The sequence below is a fragment of the Sminthopsis crassicaudata genome, chromosome 4 (assembly GCF_048593235.1).
Source record: "Sminthopsis crassicaudata isolate SCR6 chromosome 4, ASM4859323v1, whole genome shotgun sequence".
Classification (NCBI taxonomy): Eukaryota; Metazoa; Chordata; class Mammalia; order Dasyuromorphia; family Dasyuridae; genus Sminthopsis; species Sminthopsis crassicaudata.
The window spans coordinates 117,194,767-117,218,331 of NC_133620.1; the positions used below are offsets into that span (position 1 = coordinate 117,194,767).

The 23,565-nt window shown below is 31.5% G+C and overlaps 1 protein-coding gene across 2 annotated transcripts in view; it reads right to left on the reverse strand.

Annotated features, from left to right (window-relative positions):
- RAB3GAP2 (RAB3 GTPase activating non-catalytic protein subunit 2) overlaps window positions 1-23,565 on the reverse strand; it is a 118,300-nt gene that overhangs the window by 48,389 nt on the left and 46,346 nt on the right. For both annotated transcript variants that reach the window (XM_074309200.1, XM_074309199.1), the window contains exons 4-14: window positions 18,297-18,378; window positions 16,670-16,717; window positions 16,515-16,590; window positions 16,077-16,178; window positions 13,929-14,028; window positions 12,559-12,657; window positions 9,046-9,194; window positions 6,614-6,693; window positions 6,406-6,495; window positions 3,975-4,114; window positions 387-603 (exon numbers count right to left, since the gene is read on the reverse strand). In XM_074309200.1, coding sequence (XP_074165301.1) covers window positions 387-603; window positions 3,975-4,114; window positions 6,406-6,495; window positions 6,614-6,693; window positions 9,046-9,194; window positions 12,559-12,657; window positions 13,929-14,028; window positions 16,077-16,178; window positions 16,515-16,590; window positions 16,670-16,717; window positions 18,297-18,378 — 1,183 coding nt within the window. The remainder of the gene's footprint in view (window positions 1-386; window positions 604-3,974; window positions 4,115-6,405; window positions 6,496-6,613; window positions 6,694-9,045; window positions 9,195-12,558; window positions 12,658-13,928; window positions 14,029-16,076; window positions 16,179-16,514; window positions 16,591-16,669; window positions 16,718-18,296; window positions 18,379-23,565) is intronic.

Here is a 23,565-nt window from a genome sequence, read left to right on the forward strand (position 1 = left end):
TCTCAAGGAAATTGTAAATACAGCTATCCCTTCCACATCACAGGGGCACAGCATCCCCACAATTTGGAAAATAGGTATAAAATTTTTTGGCCCTCTCTTTATACCAGAAAAGAAGTTTGAATTTTTTCTTGTTCTTTTATGATGTGTTTATAGTGCCTTGGGTTAAGTACTGGTCATGGGCTCTATGTGGTCTGTTGGCTTTCACATGTCTGCAGCTTCCATAAAACTCCCCCCAAAATTCCTATTCAATTTCTTATGTTAACCAACCACATATCAAAACCACCATGGAGAAAGGTGCAATGTGGAATGGATAATTGTAATTTATTTCTTAATTTAAAATAAATCTTTTCTTTTTGTTTAATAAGAAAATAAATTGTGTTACCCACCTACAATGTTTCCCCACATTAAAAGCTCCCACTCTAGGCCCCTGTTGAGTGCTCCACACTTCCAGAATCCCCCTCCTTGGAGCATAGATCACAAGAAATTGAGCGACTCTGCTTGGACCTTGTGTACTTCCAAAAGGAGACAAATCCATTTTTTCTGATTCTCTTTCATGAAGGTCCTCTACAATTTGGATCCATCCAATTTGTGCATCACGGTAGCCTTAGAGAAAGAAGAGATGAAATAATTTTATCTAAATGTACTGGTTTCCACAGTTTATTTAATGATTCTTCCTCTATTAAAGTTTATTAAAAATTTAATGATTTTATAAAAAAGACAAAGGTGCTGAAGATTCCTGCACTACAGGAAAGATTGAATAAATGATCTTTCTAACTTTGATTCTATGAATCTTTATAATTTAACTCTTCTTTCTACATATAAGGGCCAGCTAAATTTGTAACATCATCCCTCTAACCTTGCCTAAGAGCTCCAACTTATCTTTCTCTCTACTGACTTATCAGCCAGAAAAGCGAATGGTACTATAGCCACATTAAGAAAGGCTATGTGTCTGTGACAGTCCTATTGTACTTTATCCTGGTAAGACCAATCTGGAGCTGTGTTTAGAAGTTTACCCTTTTAGAAATTACGTTGATGAGGGTATAGAATGAGTTGATCAGGCTGGTAAAAAGCCTCAAGTTCATATCGCATACCAATCAATTGAGGGACATAGAGTTTTTAGTTTTTCATGCCTCTCTTGACTAATTTCAAATTTTCTACTCAGTTTGGGTCTTTTCATCAGTAATGTCCTCAAAGTCCACTAAAGATTCATTTCCCTCCAATTATACTCAATTTTGTTGGATATGATTTTTGGTTGTAAAACTAGATTCCTTTTTTTCTGAAATATATTCTAAGTCCTTTGCCTTCCCCGCCCCCCCCCCCACACACACACACAAAGGTGGCTGTTAAATCAAATGTGATCCTGATCCCAGAATCAGGATCACATTCTGGGCTCCTTGATATTTGAAATCTTTCTTTCTGATTGATTATAGTACTTTGCCTTGACATAGGAGTTTTAGATTTTGGCTATAATATTCCAGGAGATTTCATTTTGATGTATCTTTCAAAAGGTGATTGGCATATTCTTCTACTTTATTCTCCGGTTCTAAGATATCAGGACATTTTCTTTTGCGATTACTTGATTCTTTTATGAATAGATTGAAGCATATTATTTTCACCTTTTTGTTTTGTTTGTAAACATTTTCAAAGCATTTTTCTGTATTTATATCTTGAGTTTCCTTGTCACCATAATAGCTCTATATTTTCAAGTTCAACTTTTGTTTACATATTGTATCAGCCTTCTTCTTGACTTTGGACTTTATGTTAATGCTGAGCTACATTAATGTGTGCTTTGTACTTTTCTGAAGGAGATGTTTGGCCTGAGTTTCTGTCTTCTTATGTCTATCTGCCACTTTCACAGCTTCATGTGGAGTCCTGCAAGCTACTCTGATCTGAGATCGGCAAATTCCTGGCCCAAGTATCAATCTTTCAATTTGTTTCTTGTTGGGGGTTTGGGGAGTTTCAACAGACTGCTACTTGTCAATAGTGGCCCATTATAATGTGCTACAAATTCAGAACATCTGAACTACTTCCCTTTGGCCTAGAAACTCTTTCTCTCTTTTGAGCTTCTATTAACTTCTATTGCTCTTGGGCAGCTAAGTGATAGTTCAAATCTGGCCTTATACATTTACCAACTGTATGACCGTGGGCAAATCATTTAACCCTGTTTGCCTCAATCTACTTATCTGTAAAATGAATTAAAGAAGGAAAAGATAAATCACTCCAGTATCTTTACCAAGAAAAGCCCAAATGGAGTCACGAGGGAGTCAAAATGACTGAAATGACTAAACAACAATATGGTACTCTTGGCTATTAGCTCTCAACCATATTGCTTTAATCCAAGACTCTAATATATGCATTTTGCCTTGAATCATGCTTTCACCTTACTTCCTAGTTACTAGCTCCAAAACCAAAACTGCACATGGCACTTCACTTCTACTTTTTAGCTTCCCTTTATATGTTGTCTTTCCCCTGTTAGCTACTAACTCCTTGAGGACAGAAACTGCTTTGTTTGCTTCATCTGTATCACCAACTCTATAAACCAACCAACCTGTATCACCAACATTTCCTGACAAATAGTAAGCTCTTGATAAATGATATGTCTATCTAGTCATATTATAGTAAGCTATGAATATAAGAAATCTATCTCTTTTCTACATCATAAAGCTTTTAGAAGACAGGAATCTTGTCTTATACAACTTTATGTACCTCATAGGGCCTTACTCATAGTAGATACTCCATAAATATTTGTTAAACATCTCACTAATCTATTGAACTTCTTTGAAGGATAAGTCTAAAGACAGAGAGAATTAATGGATATAATACTACTTAGAAGATTTTTTTAACCAGATTTTATATAAAAGACTATTAAAACAAAAACTGAATTACAACTGAATTATAGAAATGTTTTGTTATAAACACAGAACTCAATAAAAGGAAAAGAGAAACAAGTATTTCTTATGCTTGTCTGCCATCTGTTAAATTAGGTGCTACCCAGAATGAATCAACAAAATGATAAAACTTGATTTTGGCCTATAAAGTATGATTTTACTCAATGCAAATCAATTTAATTTAATATGTGTTTAAGTGACTACTAGAGTGTGTGTATATATATCTGTATCTATCTATCTATCTATCTATCTATCTATCTATCTATCTATCTATCTATCTGGTATGGTAGGGAGGCATGACAATGAATAGAGTGCTAGAGTTCAAGTTAGGGAGAATTAATGTTCAAACTTAAATCTCTGACATTCATGAATTCATAGTATGATGCTGCAAAAGTTACTTAACCTCTCTGAGATTCAGGCAACTGTCTAAGACAGTAAAATTGGGTTATGATTTATATTAGTGTAAGGTTTTCCTGCAGTAGCAAAATCAAAGATTTTTCTTCTAGTTCTGTGAATGACACAACAGCAGGAATGGATTAACTATAATTGACTTTAAAAAAAGAGTGGCTAGCATACTATCAACTGAAAATATTAGGTAGGTTAATATTTTAGTTTTGATTTAATTAGTTGAAAAATTCCCTCCATTGATGTAAATCAAGTACTCTTTTGTTGTCAAGGGGCAGTAGAAGGTTAATTGATTTGCCTATAGTTGTACATTTAGTATACGTAGAAGGTGGGACTTCAGATTTTTCTGAGTCCAGTGCTCTTTCTACATTGTGTAAGAGTGTATGTTTATATATGATTAAGTTGCAATTTTCATTGGTGAAAAGAAATTTATGAATTGATATAATCATAAGATATACTGAATATCCATGTATTACATATAGTTAAGCTATGGAAAATAGATCCAATAACATTTCATTTCTACAGTGATTACCATGTTTATCTTTGAAGTGAAATCAAAATTAAAATACAACAAAGTATTTTCAAATTTATTACAAAATGTTTTAGTTAGTTGGGGGAAAGATAAAATATCTATTCAAACAGAGAAAAGAAAGAAGTTCCTAGATTTATCCATGGAAGTACCTTTCCACATGCGAATTGCAAGTCCTCTTGCCACATCTAATAAAATAACTCTGCCAAAATCATCAGTTACTGCTGCTAGTGTGTTACACGGAGAGAGACATATGCTTTCACCATGGCGCCTTGAATCAGGAAGTCCAAATCTAATATTAAAAAGAAAACACAAAAACATATCACAATCTTGTCAAGCAGAAAAAATCATTACACATATAAACAAAAGAGTGCATTTGTCTCAAGTTTTTAAAAATGAAACTTGCTTCAGATTAATATTAATTTTTCTGGGCTGATAAACATGAATGTTTTCTAATTAAAACTTTGGAGTTATAAATTGTCTATCTAGAATAAGAAAATAAACCATTCTGGGTAAATTGATTTTCAAAATAACTGAGAAATAACCTTTTAAAACATCAAACTATTTATTTATATCTGAGTTAAAATCTTTCTAAGATGTAGTTTCACTTCTCTGATTTTTAAAAATAAAGCTGAATAAAACATTTTATCCTTTTTTTGTTGTTGATGTTTTAGGAACAATATTAGTTTTCTTCACTTCTCCCTCTCTTCCCCCTCCCCCCCAGGCAATTGGGGTTAAGTCACTTGCCCAAGGTCATACAGCTAGGAAGTGTTAAGTGTCTGAGATTTGAACTCAGGTCCTCCTGACTTCAGGGCTGGTGCTCTATCCACTGTACCATTAGCTGGCCCAACATTAGTTATTTTACATTCATCTACTATCATGGCTTATTTGAGATAGGTATATAAAATGACACTAGATTGTTATATTTTTTATATTCATGTGTCGACTACCTTTTCTGTTTTCTTCCTTATTTTCATGCTGCTAGCTTTCATTTCTTTTAGTTGCCAGTATGCCTATCTGTCAATAGTCTGTCCTCCCTTTGAATTTGCTAAAGATCTAGAAAGCTAATCATTATTTTTGTTTGATTTATATATTACTTAAGAATAAATCTCTAAGTTAGGGACAGAGGGGTCTCCTAAGAGCACGTGAATGTTGACGCATCAACTTTGTCACAAATGTTTTGTTTCCTGAGAAGCCTGGCTGTGCCTTTTGTCTTATTTGCTCCTTCTTCCTCCTCCTCTTCCACCTTGTCTACTGAATAAAGTATGAATTCTTAGTCCTAGAATCCAAGCCTCTCCATGACCTAGCTCCAATTTAGTTTCCTAATTTCATCTCTTATCCCAACTAAACTATCCTTCAACTTCTGTTCTTGTTATTCGGTCTTAGATCTTTGTGCATTTGTTCATAGTCGTCTATGCTTAGAAGGATCTATTCTATCTGACAACATCCAGATGCAAAAATCTCTCCATTCCTTCAAGGCCCAATTCTGGTGCCATCTCCTCCATGAAATTTTTCCCTTCACCATTCCTTTCCGTTAGGGGAACTGTTCAAAATACTTTGCCTCATTCTCTTAAATTCTACACTTCTTCCATTACAATCTAGTATACTGCCTTCTTCCCCATTAGACTGTAAACTCCTTGAGAGTAGATCTATGTTATAGCTATATTTGGGGTCATAATTATCATTTTACATTTCTCTAGTGTTTTAAGATTTACAAAGTTCTTTCCACAAAAAAAAAAAAAAAAAAAAAAAAAAAAAAAAAATATCCTGTGAAAGAAGCAGGTCAAATAGGATACACCATATTTCAGGTAATTAATAAATATTTCACTAATTTATCCTGTATCTTTCCTGGTTCTCAAAATTGATGTACTTAATAAACTTGAAATAATAGTTCAGAAGGATCAACTAAAGGGAAATTTAATTAAGTGCTTTCTTTCCTGACTCTATTTTAATTTCACTCAATAGTGAGTAGAAAATAAAAAAAGAAGCAAAAATACACAGACTATTCTGTAATATTATCAATGCATTCCAGATCAACATAAGTTGATTCTCTGATGCATGTACATATATTTTGATCACTTTGCTTTGGTTCTATTATTAATATTTTTAAAATTAATTAGAGCTTATCCAAATTAGAGCATTGTTTCAGGTCTACTCCTGATAAGAAAGCTCTACCAATGCAAATCAATAACTTTAACTATACCTTATAGTTTTAAGAGTTTCTGGATCATTAAAGGGTTAAAGTGCTTGCCCATGGTTACACAATTTGTGCATTGTCATACAGATGAATCATAGATGAGGCTAGATAGAACTCAGGTCTTCCTAATTCCAAGATTATGTTACTTCTCTTAATGACATGCTAGTATAGCTTTTTAAAGAAAGAAATTCAACAGTTTTTACTGAACTCATTTTACATTACAACTAGGAGAGGAAAAAAGTAAATTCCATTGGTATCCTAATAGCTCAAAGACTAAACAGACTGATGGACAACCAATGATGAGTAGGAATTTGCAAAAATTACAAAATTCAACAGTCAAATTGAACTTATAACGACTATTTTAAAAAACTACACATCAGACTTGCCTTACAGCTAATGGTGTCGCTGGTTCCACTTTTGGTTTCTGCTTTTGAACAGCTTCCTCTTCATGCTTACTCTTCCAACCAAGCCAGCCACTTGAAACAAAATGAATTGAGATTAACACTAATGATTTTAAAACATTAAAATGCAGATAATAAAATTCTAAATTAAAAAAAAGCTAAGTGTATCTGAAGTTGTTTTTAATTCTATTACCTGGCAGCATTAAATAAAGCCGAAGTCAGTTTACTCGCAACTGCTAAAGCAACGTGAGACAGCAATGGCTGTGAACTTCCCTAAGAAAATAACAAAAGAACATAATTTTTAAACCTAAGAAAAAAGATAACCATCCTTACATTAAAAAATTTGTCAACAGACAGAAGAAAATAATTTTTCAAAATAATTTTAATTCAAAGAGTTTTTGGAAGAGTAAAAAGTCTACGCTAACAAAAATGTACAGCTAACCCAAAGATACAATAATAATTTTAAGAGGGAATCTAATTTCCAAAGTAAAATTTACTTTTTTAAGAGTATCAAAAAAAAAAAAAATCTACTTTTTTTTCCCCCTTCCAAACTTATTTTTTTTAAGCAGTATTAAATTTATTATCTACACTACACTAGATCTCATAATATCTACATATAAAAAGTTTAGAGAATTCTGAGATTATTTTTTACATGAGAAAAGTGGGCCAAATCTGAACTTTAAATCAAAAATTTAATAATCCTTAAAAAAAAGCAATGTACAAAAGTTACAGGAGCTAGAATTTGCTCTTCAGAAAATTTAGTCTCGTAGTAAATGTTCTGTCTTTCAAATGCCTTGAAGCTTACTTTACTGTTTAAAATTCAGGTATAATTCCCAAGGCAATGAAAAATACAAATGACATAAGGACATACAAGTTAACTATCAAAAATTTGAGGACATCAAAAACTGTTAAGTGTTTTTCCAACTGAGATTTGGAGGAAAAGGCAATGAGACCTTAAATTAGTATCAGCACCATTACTAAATAATTGGGGTAGATCAGTTTTTAAAAATACAATAACTTCTTTTAACCCTGCTGTTCAAGTACTTTTTCTGTCAAAGCATTATTTGTGAGATTCTGGGCAAATCAAGACATTAATCCCTTGATGCCATAGGAAATTCTTTAAGTTATAGGGGAAAAGGAAATTTCCTCATTGGGAATTTTATTCTACCAATGAAATTGTTGCTAGAAATGTAGTTTTAGAGTTGAAAACATTCTAAACTAATCACTTCTTTTAAATATATGAAAAGTTTATGTTAGTCTGACCAGATCACTAAGAATATAAAGTGTATCCCTAAAATATCATGATAGGGAAATTATAATTACAAATATTACCAATATAGCACACACTGACCTAGAAATCTCATTTTTTTCTAAAACTAACCAAAATAACCTTTGCCTCTCATTGAAAATGCAAAACATCATTGTAAAAAACTCACAAAAGTAGAGAAGCTAAAAATGGCAAATAACTATAGAAAGCTGAGTCAGTGAGTCACACAGATAATATTACTTTCCTTCTCTTCTTCTCTTATTCCACTCCCTAAATGAAACCTAGAAAATCAAAATTCCATATCATCTACCAGTCCAACCCATGACAATAAACCTCACAGTCTCTGAAGCTTCAAACAAGTCACTATTGTCATTTGTATGGGACAAAGTATTAGTGCCTAGAAGATCCCTTCCCATATACCACATCTACTGGATAATTATAATTTCTAAAACATGGGAGATGAGCAAGGGAGATCTGATGAACTTTAAAATGAAATCCCTATCTTCACAAGGATTCAAAACAGGGATGAATGTGGTTTTTCTGAACATGTACGCAGGAGAAATCTGTATGTTACCTTGAAATAAGATACGTGACAGCATCAGATTCATTGGAATCTTTTGGGGGGCAAAACTATTTTTGTCTGTAACACAACTAAATTTTAATCATGAAAAGCATTATTATAAATTTTACTCAGGTGTCAAATTTGGGGAGAAAGTATGGCATGCTAACTTAGAATATTGAAACTATAAAAATAAGCATTTCAAATACACATAGTTCAGAAGAAAAGACATGAAACTATACATTAGCAATAAGAAATAATTCACATTCAATTTTAGGTCTATAAGAAATTTTCTTCCTATTTTCAAACTGAATTTTAAAATTTAAGTGGTTTTTCAGAGTTTATTAAGAGAAAAATGTACACTAAATTTCCTGTTGATGACCATGCTCTGAATGATTTTCATTAGCAAATCTTAACAAAGCAATCATGATACTTACGAATACATTTGTAGTTAAAAATACACTTAAAAACAAATGTGATCCATGAAACACCAAGGATATCAATAAGATAAAATTTGCTGTCAAAGAGTTTCTTGAGTTTAACTTAAATTTTCTATCAAGCATATTATATGACATACTTAAACTCTACTATTGTAAAATAAAAATTAACCTTTAAAAGTATATTGCTTAAAAATAATTTTGAACCATTTTATTTTAAAATAGGAAACAATAAAGTTTGAAGTAAAAGTAAATTTCTAAAACAGAATAATTCAGAAATTTCTATACACATATAAAAATAGGAAAGAAGAAGAGGGGTTAAAAATATGCATGTTCATCATTACCATTTATGGAATACATACCTCTAAAGCATAGAAGAAACCAGTAAATGGATTTGACCCAACAGTAATATACTGAGACATTGCAGGTGGACTATTTTTTATTGCTGCATTAAATCCACCTATATTGGAAGCAGTTTTCATTTGATCAAATGGAGATAGTGTCATGATTCCTATGACAAAATAATAGTATTAAGTATGAAGCAATGTTACTTTAGGCTGCTAAATTTTTAGTTAAGATTTATTTTTAAATATAGTAAAAGCAAGGCAGAAAAGGCAAGGTAAAAAGATCTGGAAATCTGAGATCAAAATACCCTAATTTAAATTGGGGCTCTACTACTTACTAGCTATGACTTTGGGAAAATGACAAGCCTCTGGATCTTAGTTTCCTTCCTGTAAAATGAGCAGGCTGAACTAGAATATGTTTAAAATCTGTTTCTAGCTATTTTAATCCTAAATTTGTATTTAGTTTTAGTTATACTTCTATTCATTTAACAAGTTTTGTTACCGAAAAAAGAGAATCAATAAAATATTCTAAAAATGTTGAAAGGATTACTACACATTAACATTAGTAATCCATCTTTCCTGATTCTAAGAAATATATCAAAAATGGTAATGTAAGTCATTACATTAAAACAAACTATTCTATAAATCAGGTATCTTTAACTTTTTTTTTTTGCTGAGGCAATTGGGGTTAAGTGACTTGCCCAGGGTCACACAGCTAGGGAGTATTAAATGTCTAAGGTCTTATTTGAACTAAGGTCCTCCTGACTTCAGGGCAGGTATTCCATCCATTGAACTACCTAGCTGCCCCATTGTTATTCATTTTTAATGAATAAGTGACTTTTTACTTCCAAAGTATTTAGCATACCAAGGGGAGATCATCATTCCTTGCTAAAAAAGAGAGAAGGAACTTTGCTCTTGGTTGGATTGTGTTTGTTCTCCCTAAATCAAAATGAGTACAAGGATAGCCAATTACATTTAGATCCATGAGGTAGGTCACAATCTACCTTTTGGAGGTATCTTTGATTTAGCCAATTAACACATATAAGATAATCTTCAAACTGCCCAACAAGTTCAAAGTTGGTCAACTTCCAAAACTAATAAACATGTCTAACTCAGGCCTGTAAAATACATTTTATTTTTAGGTCTACAACAGAATATTCATTATTTAATAATTTTTTCACATAAACTTGATCCATATCTACTAGGCACAGTACTGATGAATTTAAAAGCTATGAACACCACCTGGATCATGGCATTAAAAACGGTCCTTCAAAGCTTTAAATAGTTCCAAAACATGCCAAATATAAAATAAAAAATATGCCAATTGTAATCCCTGAAATAAAAAATCTGATCTCAAGCTAACTCTTTAATCAGAGAAGACAGAAATCAAGATGTTGAAAATGCTGCTACTTGGGCAAAAGTAAAGTGAAGCATTACCAGGTTAGCAAATATATACAGAATAACTAAAACTTTCAAATGAAATCTTACAATGTATAAGTCAATATAGCAATATAACAATTATTAGATAAATTTATCTTGTGAATGTATATGTATATTGTGTAAATAACCACTAATAAACATATACCTTAGAGACCAGAACCTAGACTAACAGATTCTATTTCTAGTCTTAAGATACCCAAAACTGAAAGGGTAAGAAATCAAGCTGTGAACAGCTTGGATACATGAGAAAATGAGAGTGGAGAATCAAAGATGACCCTGGAATTGTAAGCCTGGTGACTTAGGAAGATCACTGGGTGACTGGTCCCTTTAAAAATAATACGGGGGAAAAAAACAATAAAAAAATTTGGAAGAAGGAATATTACTTTCCCCCCACCTTCCCTCCTGCTGAATATTCAAATCTATTTAAACAAATCTTTGTCTGAAGGAATTCAAATGGCATTGATCTTTTTTTGGAAAGAGAATGGGAACATAAAGGGAAGGAGGGAAGGAAAAGATAATAATAAAATCTTATAAACATAATTAAAATGTTCTAACAAAATTATATTTCAAAACTATAATTAAATTTCAACTTCTTTTTAACAGTTATTCAAAAGTCTTTAATTTACAATTATTAATGCTTTGCATCACTTCTTATTAGACAGTAACTACAAATTCAATTTTAGCTTAATTTTAAAAACAGAAATTTAGTTTGAAGACTATATTTCTGAGAAAATGAACTATCCACAGGTTTAAAATATTTCTGTGGAAAAATAAGGTTAACTGGTAAATAGACAAGTCAACTATCATATATAACACATATTTTTTTAAAAGTATAGTAATGGCACAAGTCAGATATTTAACATCTTGCTCTCCATTATTTCAGACATGAAGTTATGTGACCTTGCATAACTGCTCAATCTATTAATTTTTCACTAAGAACATTGCATTTATCTTTCCACAGAGGACCATAGTTTCTTCTCGTTAATTACTCATAGTCACTACTCATTATTTCTTAAACATCTGGAACTCAAATGTCTTATAGGCAAGACAGAATTTCATTATTTTCCCCAAAAATCTTGCCCTCTTCTCAATTTCCTTATTACTGTCCCTATTACTACTCAATGTCCCTAATACTAATGTCAATGGCACCATTATCCTCCCAGTAACAAAGGCTCATAATCTAAGTGTCATCCATAACTCTACACTCTCACTCATCCCAAAAGCCAATTTTGTCATTTCTAGCTTCATAACATTTTTTTATGTCCCCTTCTCTCTACTCAGTCTGTATCACCTCTTAACAATTATCTTTTAACTATTTTCCATGCCTTAATTCTAATCCATGCTCCTCTCAGCTGCCAGTGATTTCTCTAAAGTGTAGATGAGACTTGTCACTCTTGTCCTCAATAAACTCCAGCCTCCCTAAATCAGAATCAAATGTAAAATTCTTTGTTTGGCACTTAAAGACCTTCATAACTTGTTCTTTTCTCCTTTTTCCAATTTTATTTTCCCTTTATTCCCCTTCATACTCTTTTACGATCCAGCTCTGGTGACTGGTCTCCTTGCTGTTTCTTTTTTTTTTTTTTTTGCTGAGGTAATTGGGGTTAAGTGACTTGCCCAGGGTCACACAGCTAGGAAGTATTAAGTGTCTGAGGCCAGATTTGAACTCAGGGTCCTCCTGACTTCAGTGCTGGTGCTCTATCCACTGTACCACCTAGATGCCCCCCTTGCTGTTTCTCACATATAAAACGTCAATTCACATCTTTTGGTCTTTGTCCTTATATTCCTCATACCTGGACTGCTCGGCCTCCTTATCTCTAAGCTTTCCAGATTTCTTCACGACTCAGCTAACATACTATTTTCCATAGAAGGCTTAATCCAGTAATTATTAATATTCAGGTGCTAAACCCTTCCCTTTTGAGAGTATCTTCTACTTACTTTGCATATATCTTATATAATAACTTACATGTTGTCCTCCCATTAGATTAAAAGTCCTTGAAAGCAGTTACTTCTTTTTATCTTTCTTGGTGTCCATAAAACTTCTAGATAAATACTACTAAAGTAATTTTAAAAAATTCAAATATTAATGCTTACCAATACTTGCATGATCAATTATGGTATCAATATCCTGGAGACCCCATTTCTTATAAGCTAATGGTGGTGGCTGTATGTTTTCATTACCCGATGCTGCAGCTGTAGAGTTAAGATTTACAGATGCTATAAAATTGTTTTTTAATTTCTTCCCAAATTGTTAAAATTCAACCAAAATTTTTTACCATGTAAAACCAAAATGAAGTCACTCAATTTGTTTTTTAAAATTGTCAACTACAGCAAGGAAGCAAAAAATATAATTGTTATCTCATTTACTATCTTTAATGAAGAACATATAAAATAGAATATTAAAGACAGAATTCAAGTAGTAATAGCAGATCACAATGAGTTTTAACACATTCAGGAAAGTGTTAAAACATATAGAGTAGAAATTCAAACACTGTTATTAACTTCTGTCAGTCTGATAGACAAAGTTGTTAATAGCAATACTAGAATGAGTGAATGACAAAGAAGCTCTATCTATTCACAGTAGAAGGTAAAGAAGAGTAAAATTCAATGTTCCCCTCCATCTACCACTCCACTGCTAAGGAGTCCCCTTTAAGATTATTTTGTATCTATTCTGACAAAATCTTGTACCTATAGTTATTTACAGTTATCTCACATAATGCTCCAGGTAGGTAAATATTTACTAAATATTTGCTAAATGATTGAATCAGCTAATCACTAAGCTAGATATTAGAATATAGTTAAATTCTCATTCACTTTCCTCTATAAAGCTAAGAAAATTATCTTAGTAAAAGGAAAAAAAACTCAATTTTTAAATGTATGATGAATGAAGATCAAGAAAATGGATTTATTTTTTCCATATCATCAACTGAACATGATCCACAATGCAGATAAATAACTAAAAGTATAGTCAGTGCAATTCAGAATTAATAATAGGCAATAGGCAACTATATTTCTTTCAAATAAGAAAAGTACATAGTTTCACCAAACAAATTACATTTACCACATTAGAATCTAGATATTTCAAGTAGCAAGAACTATAATAATATCAAATAAAAACATGATAGTATACGTCCTAGGAAGTTATTTCTAACTAAAAACAAATCCTTTGACTTTACTGTTAATAAATAACAATGTTCTAAAATTCATGTATGAATTAATGTGATTTTATTATATAAGATTTATTATAAAAAATAACTGAAGTCAAAGAAGAGAAGTTTTATATGTTGAAATATTTTAGAGAAAAATACTATAGTCTGAAATTCGGGTCCAGAAGAGAGAAAGCAGCTATAAGAGTTCCTAAAATGTTTCCAGTGCAGAAGTTTTTGAAATTCTTTTTATTATGCTAAAAATAAGTATAATAAAATTAGAATTATGAACACTGCAGTTTCTTATCATAACTTTACCTTTTGCTACCTGATTTCGACAAGCACGAAGGGACTGAAAAAGGCTGAAACCATCAATAGTCACAATTGCAGCAGGATATAAGATACTCAACTCTTCATTCTTTTCAGTGAACAAAGAAAAAAAGAGTCAATTTACAACATGGTCACATCTGACCTTTTTATTTATTATACCTAAATGTCCTAAATAATCTAGGAAAACAAAAAAGGCTAAACAACTAATTCTCAGATTTGAAAAAAGTATCAGGAAGATAAACAATGAAAACAAATAGAAAATTTTCCTAAAGATTTTTGGCCAATGTTTTAACATTCTAGACAAATATAAGTTTTCATATTTATGATAAATCGTGGCCTTAGATGGACAATTTTTAAAATCTTTGTTTACATTTATTTTAATCAAATGTGGAAAAGTATAGGCATAATTTCTTTAATATTCATTTACTCCCAAATCTATGGCATTATCTATTGTTATTATATCTCTCACATCATTATCACTAATGAATTATTCTTTCAAAATGATCACTATCAATTTCCTTATCAGCAAGTACAATCACCTTCATTCTTCATAAGTCTAAATCTCCTTGCCTAGAATGGCACTGGACTACATAGCCTCTAAGATCCTTTGTAGATCTAAACTTATGATTCTATGATTCTCATATTCTCCTTGCACACTTTTGTACATTTCTGTATATTTGGTATTACTTTGTTCCACTTTCCACAAACTCTACTCTATGATAATCTGATTCTCTTTCTACTGGCATCTCTAATGCTGATCTTAAGCACTGAATTGCTAGCCCTGATTCTAGTCCCTTATCAATTTACTCTACACATAACTTGTTAAATTCAGCTGATCTTCCCATTACATGAATTTCATCATGTCACTGTTCTTTTGGGAATCCTTTCAAAAGGATCCCTATTGACTCCTATATCACACCTAAACTTCTAAACTTTTTTACTTGACTTTCTAATTCTAATTAAATATCTTGAATCTTAGCTCTCACTTCCACATATGTGTGTATATGTATACACACATATACACAAGTACATACGTGTATTTTACGTACACATATGCATATAAATGTGTATGCTTCTAACACATATACATACTATACCATCCCCTATTCTAGCTAAGATTGTTCTTTACCTTCTCAAGAACATAACCATCTCTTCCTTAATGCTGTTTCTCTTAACTATAATTGCTTCCTCTTTTTCTATTCAAGTTTTTTCTAGATGTAGCAACTAATAATATACTATTTTATATTTTTGATTTACTTTTATATATGCATGTGTGTATATGTACACACATGTACACACACACACACATATAATCTCTCTCCAAATATGTTGCAATAACCTTAATAGCAAGATTGTAGTTTTTTATTCTTTTTGGATTCACTACAGCACTTTAACAGTGATGATATAATGTTACCATCTAACAAGACAAGACATGGAATATATGTCTCTGGGGAGAGCCCTACAAATGGAATAGTAAAAAAAAAAAAAAAAATCTCTATTTGATTAATTATTTTGCCTTCAAAGAGCTAAACTTAACATGAAGTATTTTTTATAATCTATAATTCCAGATATTTGGTACAAAAATTCTTATTTTGTGCATTTCATCTTCTAAAAACATTATAAGTATCAGTTATAACTAATAATTATATATCTTTATCATTGAGATGTGACAGTATTATGCTATTATAGACCTATATATTTGTATATATAGGTATAGCTATATAATGTGCTATTAATGCTATTATTATGAGAAATCTCTTTCCCTTTTCTAAGGAAAACTTCACTTGGCAACTATTGCCATAAAAGAAAATTGAGAGAAAAAAGGATGTAAATATGTTCTATAATTAAAGCTACTTTTTCCCTTGGGAAATTGAATAATTATTAAATGTTACAAACAGTAAAAAACTGAGTATACCTAAAAATATGATACTCCACTAAACAAAGAGAAGCAAACCTGAAATTTTTAGTATTTAATTGTGAAGATATAACAGTTCTAGTTTGAAATAGTTTTGTGTCTGCAGGAAAATTCTAAATTTTATCTCTGCAAAAGAATAAGGAAGTATTCTAGACAAACGTCATTAATTCTTTTGTTTTTGGGTTGGGTTTTTTTTGTTTTTATTTTTTTAATCTGCTAACCTGCTCTGTAACTCCAGGATGCCTTGGGATTTCATAAGTTCTGCATTTTAGCTGTAGTACAGGGTCTTCATTCAAAAGTTGTGCAAGCAACAATACACCACTCTAGAAGGAAATCATAATAGATATAAATAATTAATCCCATTTAAAAAATAATCCATGCTTATAAAGAACATTGAAGAGGACAAACATTTCCCTTTACCCTAGTTTTTCCTCTTTCCTCCTATACTTTCCTTTCCCCCATTAAATTAGAACTACTATGTGGAAATTCTTAAATCCTTGCCCTTTTAATGACTATTTGTCCCACTGGCTACTTAGAATCTCTACACTTTCTCATCAAATGAGTAGGATGTTTGTTAGTTAATATAAAAAAATATTTAAGACAATCAATTTGATACTTCTCAAGGGGAGTCAAAGTAATGTTGTGAATAAATAACTCACCTCAGTATAGAATCGAACATAACCAGAAGTAAAGCCCACCACAATGCAAGTCCAGTCAGGACGCCCAGTGGAACTCCTGTTGCAACCAAAATGTCACAAAAATTTAATATCCTATAAACTAAGATAAAGACAAAAATATTTTTCTTTGTTCTTACCTCTTTTGACTCGCCAATGGAATACACAAGGCACTACTTACACATTCCCTAAAAACAAAATCATATTTTATAAAAATTGACAATGGAGATTGTTGTTTCAAGTAAACAATTCATAAAAGTAGTAATAGTAGTGATGGTAATTACTATTTATACAGTACAAGAAGATTTGCAAGTTGCTTTACTTAATTTGAGAAAAGGGTTTAAAAAGAGGGATAGTGATGGAAAAGATATACAAAAGTCTCCAGTAGTGTTAATAATGAATCACACAAAATGGAGATAAATTCAAATTCTCTATTCAAAGTTATATTATGTGATTGAAATATGGCAATTACTTTTGGCCAATGGAAATTTAAATAATGCAGCCACTTTGGGATCCATTCTCACTAATTGGGACACACCCATATACATACACACTAATTTACTATATTGGTTTTTCTCTACCTGGTCCAATCCCACAAATTTTCCTACTATCTTAGAACTATAAAGGAGGCATACTAATTTCTAAAGGAAACTCACCTCATTTTCCAAAAAGTTGAGTTTCTGTCAGGCAGCAAGAAGTAATTAAACCATTAAATTCCAAAGGACATCTTATTCACTTATCCTTCACCTGACTCCAGCCTAATTCACTCATCACTAACTCACATAGAAATATCAAGACCATTTTTGCCTACTACCAGCATAAAGAAAAAGGAAATTCAAAAGATTCATTGAAACAATGTGCACTATTTAGAAGAGAAATTAAATATCTTTATTCAAAGTATCTGATTTAAAAACTAATTTATATTTCTGATAAAATATCTCTGGGATTACCTTATTAATTCCAGGAGGAAATTTTGAGGCATGGTAAAATTAATTAATATCAAGTTTCTTGGCTTCCTGTGCTAAAAGCTATATACTTTGATGCCACAGATAGAATATTGGGCCTGAAGTCAGGAAGAAATATGGCATGAGAAACTTCACTAGCAAGAGACTTGACTCTGTACAAGTCACTTATCTGCTTGTTTCATTTTCACAACTATAAATGTACATGTACCTAATATATGTACTTAAGACTGTACTTAGGATCAAATTATTTAATATCTGTAAAGCACTTATTTGCACAGTGCCTAACACATAGGCATTTAAAAAAATGTCCAATTCCTTCCTTTCCTCCTTTTCTCTCCTTCCTTCCCTTCCATGGTAGAAATTAGAATTCTTCATTCTATAGGGGAAATCCATTTACTAAAGTAACCTCTATACTTTGAAGCACTTAGAAATTTTAGAAATAAAAGATACGATATATTTCCTTCAGGTGTTACTCTATATCTTGCCTAGAGAGTACAAATGATTTATTGAATTCTTAGAATATTAGATGGTAAAAGGGATTTTGCATAATTTCTTCAAAATTTTTGAGTATTCCAAAAAAGATCAAATTCTCTTCTTTATCACAAATAAAATTTTCTAATGAGGCAATGTAAATAAATACAAATGTTTTAGGAAAGTTGTAATTTAATATTAATTTCAAGTATTTTCTATAGTTGTATTAATAGGTACTTTTTGACCTATTATACATATTTTGTAGATCAAACCAATAATTTCACATCAATAACATATTTCTTTATATGAAAGATCATTACTTAGTACCTACCCTTCTTCAACACTTAGAGAACCACTCCAACCAACAGCATATTGCATTTCTTCCTTTCCTTTGTCACTGTATTTCCATTTTGCTGAAAAATCAAGATATAAATCTATATAAAAAAACTCAAGTATATTAAAATATTTCATCAAAATTTTTTCTTGTTCTTCAAAATGTTTTTACAAATAGTATACTGGTATTTTTGAGCTTCTTCTGTAGTGTATATTTTCTAATCTATTGCCTTGTATTTACCAAAATGTCAGAAATAATGTTTTTAGCATGTAAATAAGAGACTAGTATTATTTTTAGCTTAAATACTTAAAGAGTATTGTGACAGGTTTTAGTTTTATTTATTTGTTGGAAGCATTTGTTTGGATAATAGATTGTAATATTTAGTTCTTCTCTAGCACCATTTTCTCCCATATGCTTGCTCAACCAACAAATATTTACTGAACATTTGTGCCAGAGGTCCCAATAGGAATATAAAGAAAGAGGAAACATAATTCTTGTTCTTAAGGTGTTAAAATATAGTTCAGGAAATTAAAAGACTTAATTAACTATACAAAGCAACAGCCAAATTCATGGAAGAGGTAATTTCTAGAAGAGTTCAGCAGAGATCATTATATGTTAGGGTAATTGTAGAGTACTTGAACAGAATCTAAGCCAAAAATTCAGATCAGAACTTAGAACTCTCCTGTTCCCATGAGAAGCAGACTCAGGGTTCACGCTCTCCATGATACCTTTCCCACAATGTACAAGCCACTAAGTCAGTGAGACAGAGAGGTGCTAACCTGGCTCCCATGGGACAGGGTCCAAGTATGTCTTATCTCATGCTCTATATAAAACTGAGTTAGTTATGAAATATCTCCCTTAGAAATTTTCCATCTCCTACAAGACTCATGCTTTAGTCAGCTCGTCCACAGCCCATCCTCCTCCATGGCTAAATTTTTCAGTTTTTAGGCTGACAGAGCTTAAGCCTATGATCACATATAATACAGAAACCAAATTTAAACTCAGGACTATAAACTCCAAGTCAAGCATCCTATCTACACTACCACCAATTCCTTTCTTATTATCACCTAGAAGTTACTTCATAAGAGAGGAACTATTTTATTTTTGTCTTTGCATTTTCAGCACCTAGCATAGTATCTAGTACAGAGTAGGTGGGTGATAAATATTTGTTAACTGATTTATTTATGGTAGGGTATAGAAGACAAAAACAAATAATTTTAACAAAAACTAGAAAGTGCTAAGTATGTTGGAGGATTATAAATGTTACCAAAGATCCAATGAGGGAAATGACATCTGAAATCGTTTTTTAAGAATGGAAATCATTTATCTTCAACATAAAGATCTAATTCACTTCCAGTTGATCAATGATAGACAGAAACAGCTACACCCAGAGAAGGAACACTGGGAATTGAATGTAAACTGTTGTGCACTACTGTCTTTCTATCCAGGTTACTTATACCTTCAGAATCCAATTCTTACCGTGCAACAGGAAAATTGGTTTTACACACATATATTGTATCTAGGTTATAGTGTAACACATGTAAAATGTATGGGATTGCCTGTCATCTAGGGGAGGGAGGGGAAAATTTGGAAAAATGAATACAAGGGATAATGTTTTTTAAAAAAATTACTCATGCATATGTACTGTCAAAAAATTATAATAATAAAATTAATTTTAAAAAAAGAATGGAAATCATTTCAGCAGATGGAAAAAAATGAAATTGTATTCCAAATGTGATGAAATACATGAATGAAAGCTTAAAAATAAGAGACAGAATTTAAGGAAATGCTTGGAGTTATTCACAAGATTATTGAATAATGTGCAGATTGATGGCATAGGGAAAACTAGAAACAAGGAGAGAAATTAGAAGAAAGTAAAAAAGTACTGAAGGCCTAAACTAGACTTGTGAGTAGAAAATAGGAGGAAGATGTAAAAGATATTGAGGAAGCTAGTTATTGAATGTAGAAGAGGGAGGAATTGAAAATGACTATAAGTTTTGGCCCTAAGTTTTCCCTGAATAAGAAAATGCTTCAGTCATGGAGCTTCATAATTTAAAAAAGAACCTATTCTGGAGGTGAAAATGATTCAGTTTTGGATATAGTAAATGTACTATATCAGCCATTGATTTAAGTATATGTATCTAAAGTAGCAGTTAAAAACCTAAGGCCATATTTTAATGAAAGGTTGAAAGTAAAGATAGAAATATGGGAGCTAGAAACTTCACACCAAGTATTAACTGAAGTTGTGGTAATAAATAAAATTACCAAGAGAATGCTGAAAACAGAGATTCATAAAGCACACATATTTAAAATACTGAAGGAAGAAAAATCTAGTAAAATATCAGTCCAAAAGGAAATGATTCACTAAGTATAGTGTCATAAAAACCAACAGAAAAAGGGTCAAAAGTCAAATATGTCACAGGGAATGAGAAAAGAAAATCCATTAGATTTAGGGATAAAGAGTGTAAAGACAATAATTTTCACTGAATGACAGAAATGGAAGCTACATGTGTCAGAAGCTACTCAGTCCAAATACATGTAATATATTCAGTAACACCTGTAATATTTTTAAAAAATACAAATAATTGCAGTTGAATTCTAAACTTAGCAATGGTATGAGGCAGAAACTGATTTTTAAAAAATCCTCAATTCCAATTTTTACCCTAAATGTAAATTATATCCTACTATTAAAATACATCTAATTAATTCCTTTTTCCTTTTTTTTTTTTTTTTTTTTGCTGAGGCAGTTGGGGTTAAGTGACTTGCCCAGGGTTACAAAGCTAGGAAGTCTTAAGTGTCTGAGGCCAAATTTGAACTCAGGTCCTCCTGAATTCAAGGCTGGTACTCTATCCACTGCGCCACCTAGCTGCCCCCCTTTTTCCTAATATTTGAATTCAACAAGAATTTATTAAGCACCAACTATGTGCTGAGACTAGGTAAGTGTCAGATTTACTAAAATAAAAATGAAAATCTCTGACCTCAAAGAGCTTATATTCTCCTAGAAAGATAAAACATATCCAAACTTAAGTAAATACAAAATATATCCAAAGTAAACATAAATAATTACTCATAACTAAGGTAATGCATAAAGGCCTCATTTAGGTTCAATTAATTTGGAAGGGATATATATATATATATATATATATATACACACACATGGAGAGTAACATGAATAGTATGAATTGTCTGGATTCAAATTTAAAATTTTTACATCAATGTTCATTAAGGAAATTCTCAATTTTTTTTTTCTCTGTTTTTGCTTTTCCTAGTTTAGGTATCAGCACCTTATTTGTGTTGTAAAAGAAATTTGGTAGGATTCTTTATCTGTTTTTTCAAATAATTTATACAGTATTGAAATTAATTGTTCTTCAAATAGTAGAATTCACTTTTGAATCCATCTGGTCCTGAGAACTTTTTCTAAGGCAGCTCACTGATGTCTTATTTAATTTCTTTTTCTAGGATAGAAGTATATGGCTCATAATAATTGCTATAATTTCATCTTCCTTAATGGCATGTTCACCCATTTTATTTTTGAAACTGCTAATTTGATCTTCTTTTTATTTTTTTACATCAAATTAACCAACCGTTTATTTTATTTTTTTCCCCTTAAAACCAAGTCCTAGTTTTACTGATTAAGTCAATGTTTTGCTTGGTTTTTTTTTTTTTTTTTTTTTTTACTTTTAATTTTATTCCTCTCTCCTTTGATTTTAAGAACTTCTAATTTGGTGTTTAATTTAGGATTTAAAATTTGTCCTTTTTCTCATTTTTAAAAATTGCATTGCCAATTTATTGATCTGCTCTTTTCTATTTTATAGATAGATGGATGGATTTTATATTTAGAAATATAAAATTTCCTTTAAGTAGTATTTTGGCTGCAACTCACAAATTGTAGAATATTGTCTCACTGTTGTTACTCTTCTTAATGAAATGATTGATTGTTTCTATGAGGATTAGTTTCCAGTTAATTTTTATTCTATGTTTTTTTAATTGTCCTTTACTTAATGTTACTTTTACTGCATTGTGGCCTGAAAAGAATACATTTGATATTTCTGCTTTCCTATATTTGTTTATGAGCTTTTAAAATATCTCAACATATGGTCAATTTCCATTCCGTTTTCTCCAGTGGTCTATCATATTTATCTTTTTTATTTATTTTGTGGTTAGATTTATCCAGTTCTGAGGTTCCCCACTTATATAATTTAATTGTTTAGTTCCTTCTGCAATTCATTTAACTTTTTCTTTAAGAATTTAACACTATGCTATTTGGGGAGCAGGGGGCAGAGAGCTGGTGCATAGTGGACAGATATGCTTCAACATCTAAAGTATCTTTTAGCAAAATGAAGTTTCCTGTTTATCTCTTTTTACTGGAGTTATTTTTTTGCTATAGGAGGTTTGAGGGGGGAGGAGACTGCTATTGCTTCATTTTCTTTTTTACCTCAGCTATAGCATAATAGATCCTGCTCTAGCCCCTTATTTTTACTTTGTGTCTCTATTGCAAGTGTGTTTCCTGTAAACAACATATTGCTAGATTTTTATTTCTAATCCTTCTTATCCACTTCCATTTTATGGGTAAGTTCATCTTATTCATATTCACAGTTGTTTCTCCCATTTATCATTCTCTCATTCTTTCTGTTTTATCTTGTCCCTTATTAAAAGTCTGTTTTGAGGGGCAGCTAGGTTGTGTAGTGGATAGGGCACCAGCCCTGAAGTCAGTAGGACCTGAGTTCAAATCCGATCTCAGATACTTAATACTTCCTAGTTGTGTGAACCTGGGCAAGTCATTTAACCTCAGTTCCTCAGCAAAAACAACAACAACAAAAAAGTCTGTTTTGTTTTTGACCACTGTTTCTTTTATTTGGCTTCTCTTTTACTTTTACCACCCCTCTTTCTCATCTCCTTCCTCTCCTATTTCCTTATTGGATAAGTTACATTTCTATACCCGAGTGTGTATATTATTTCTCTTGGAACTAATTTCAATCAGACTGAGTTTCAAGTGTTGCCCACTTCTCCCACCATCACTATTTTTCCCTCCACTGTAAAAGTTCTTCCTTGGGAGCCTCTTTTATGTGAAATAATTTTCCCCATTCTGCCTCTCCTTTCCCCCTTCTCCCAAGCATCCCTCTTTCTTACCCTTTCAATTTTTTTTTTCAAATCATCCCATCATATTCAACTAATATCAACAGCCTCTATGTATTCTCCTAACTACCCTAATAAAAAGTAAGTTCTCAGGAGTTATAAGTACCATCTTCCCATAAAATAATGTAAA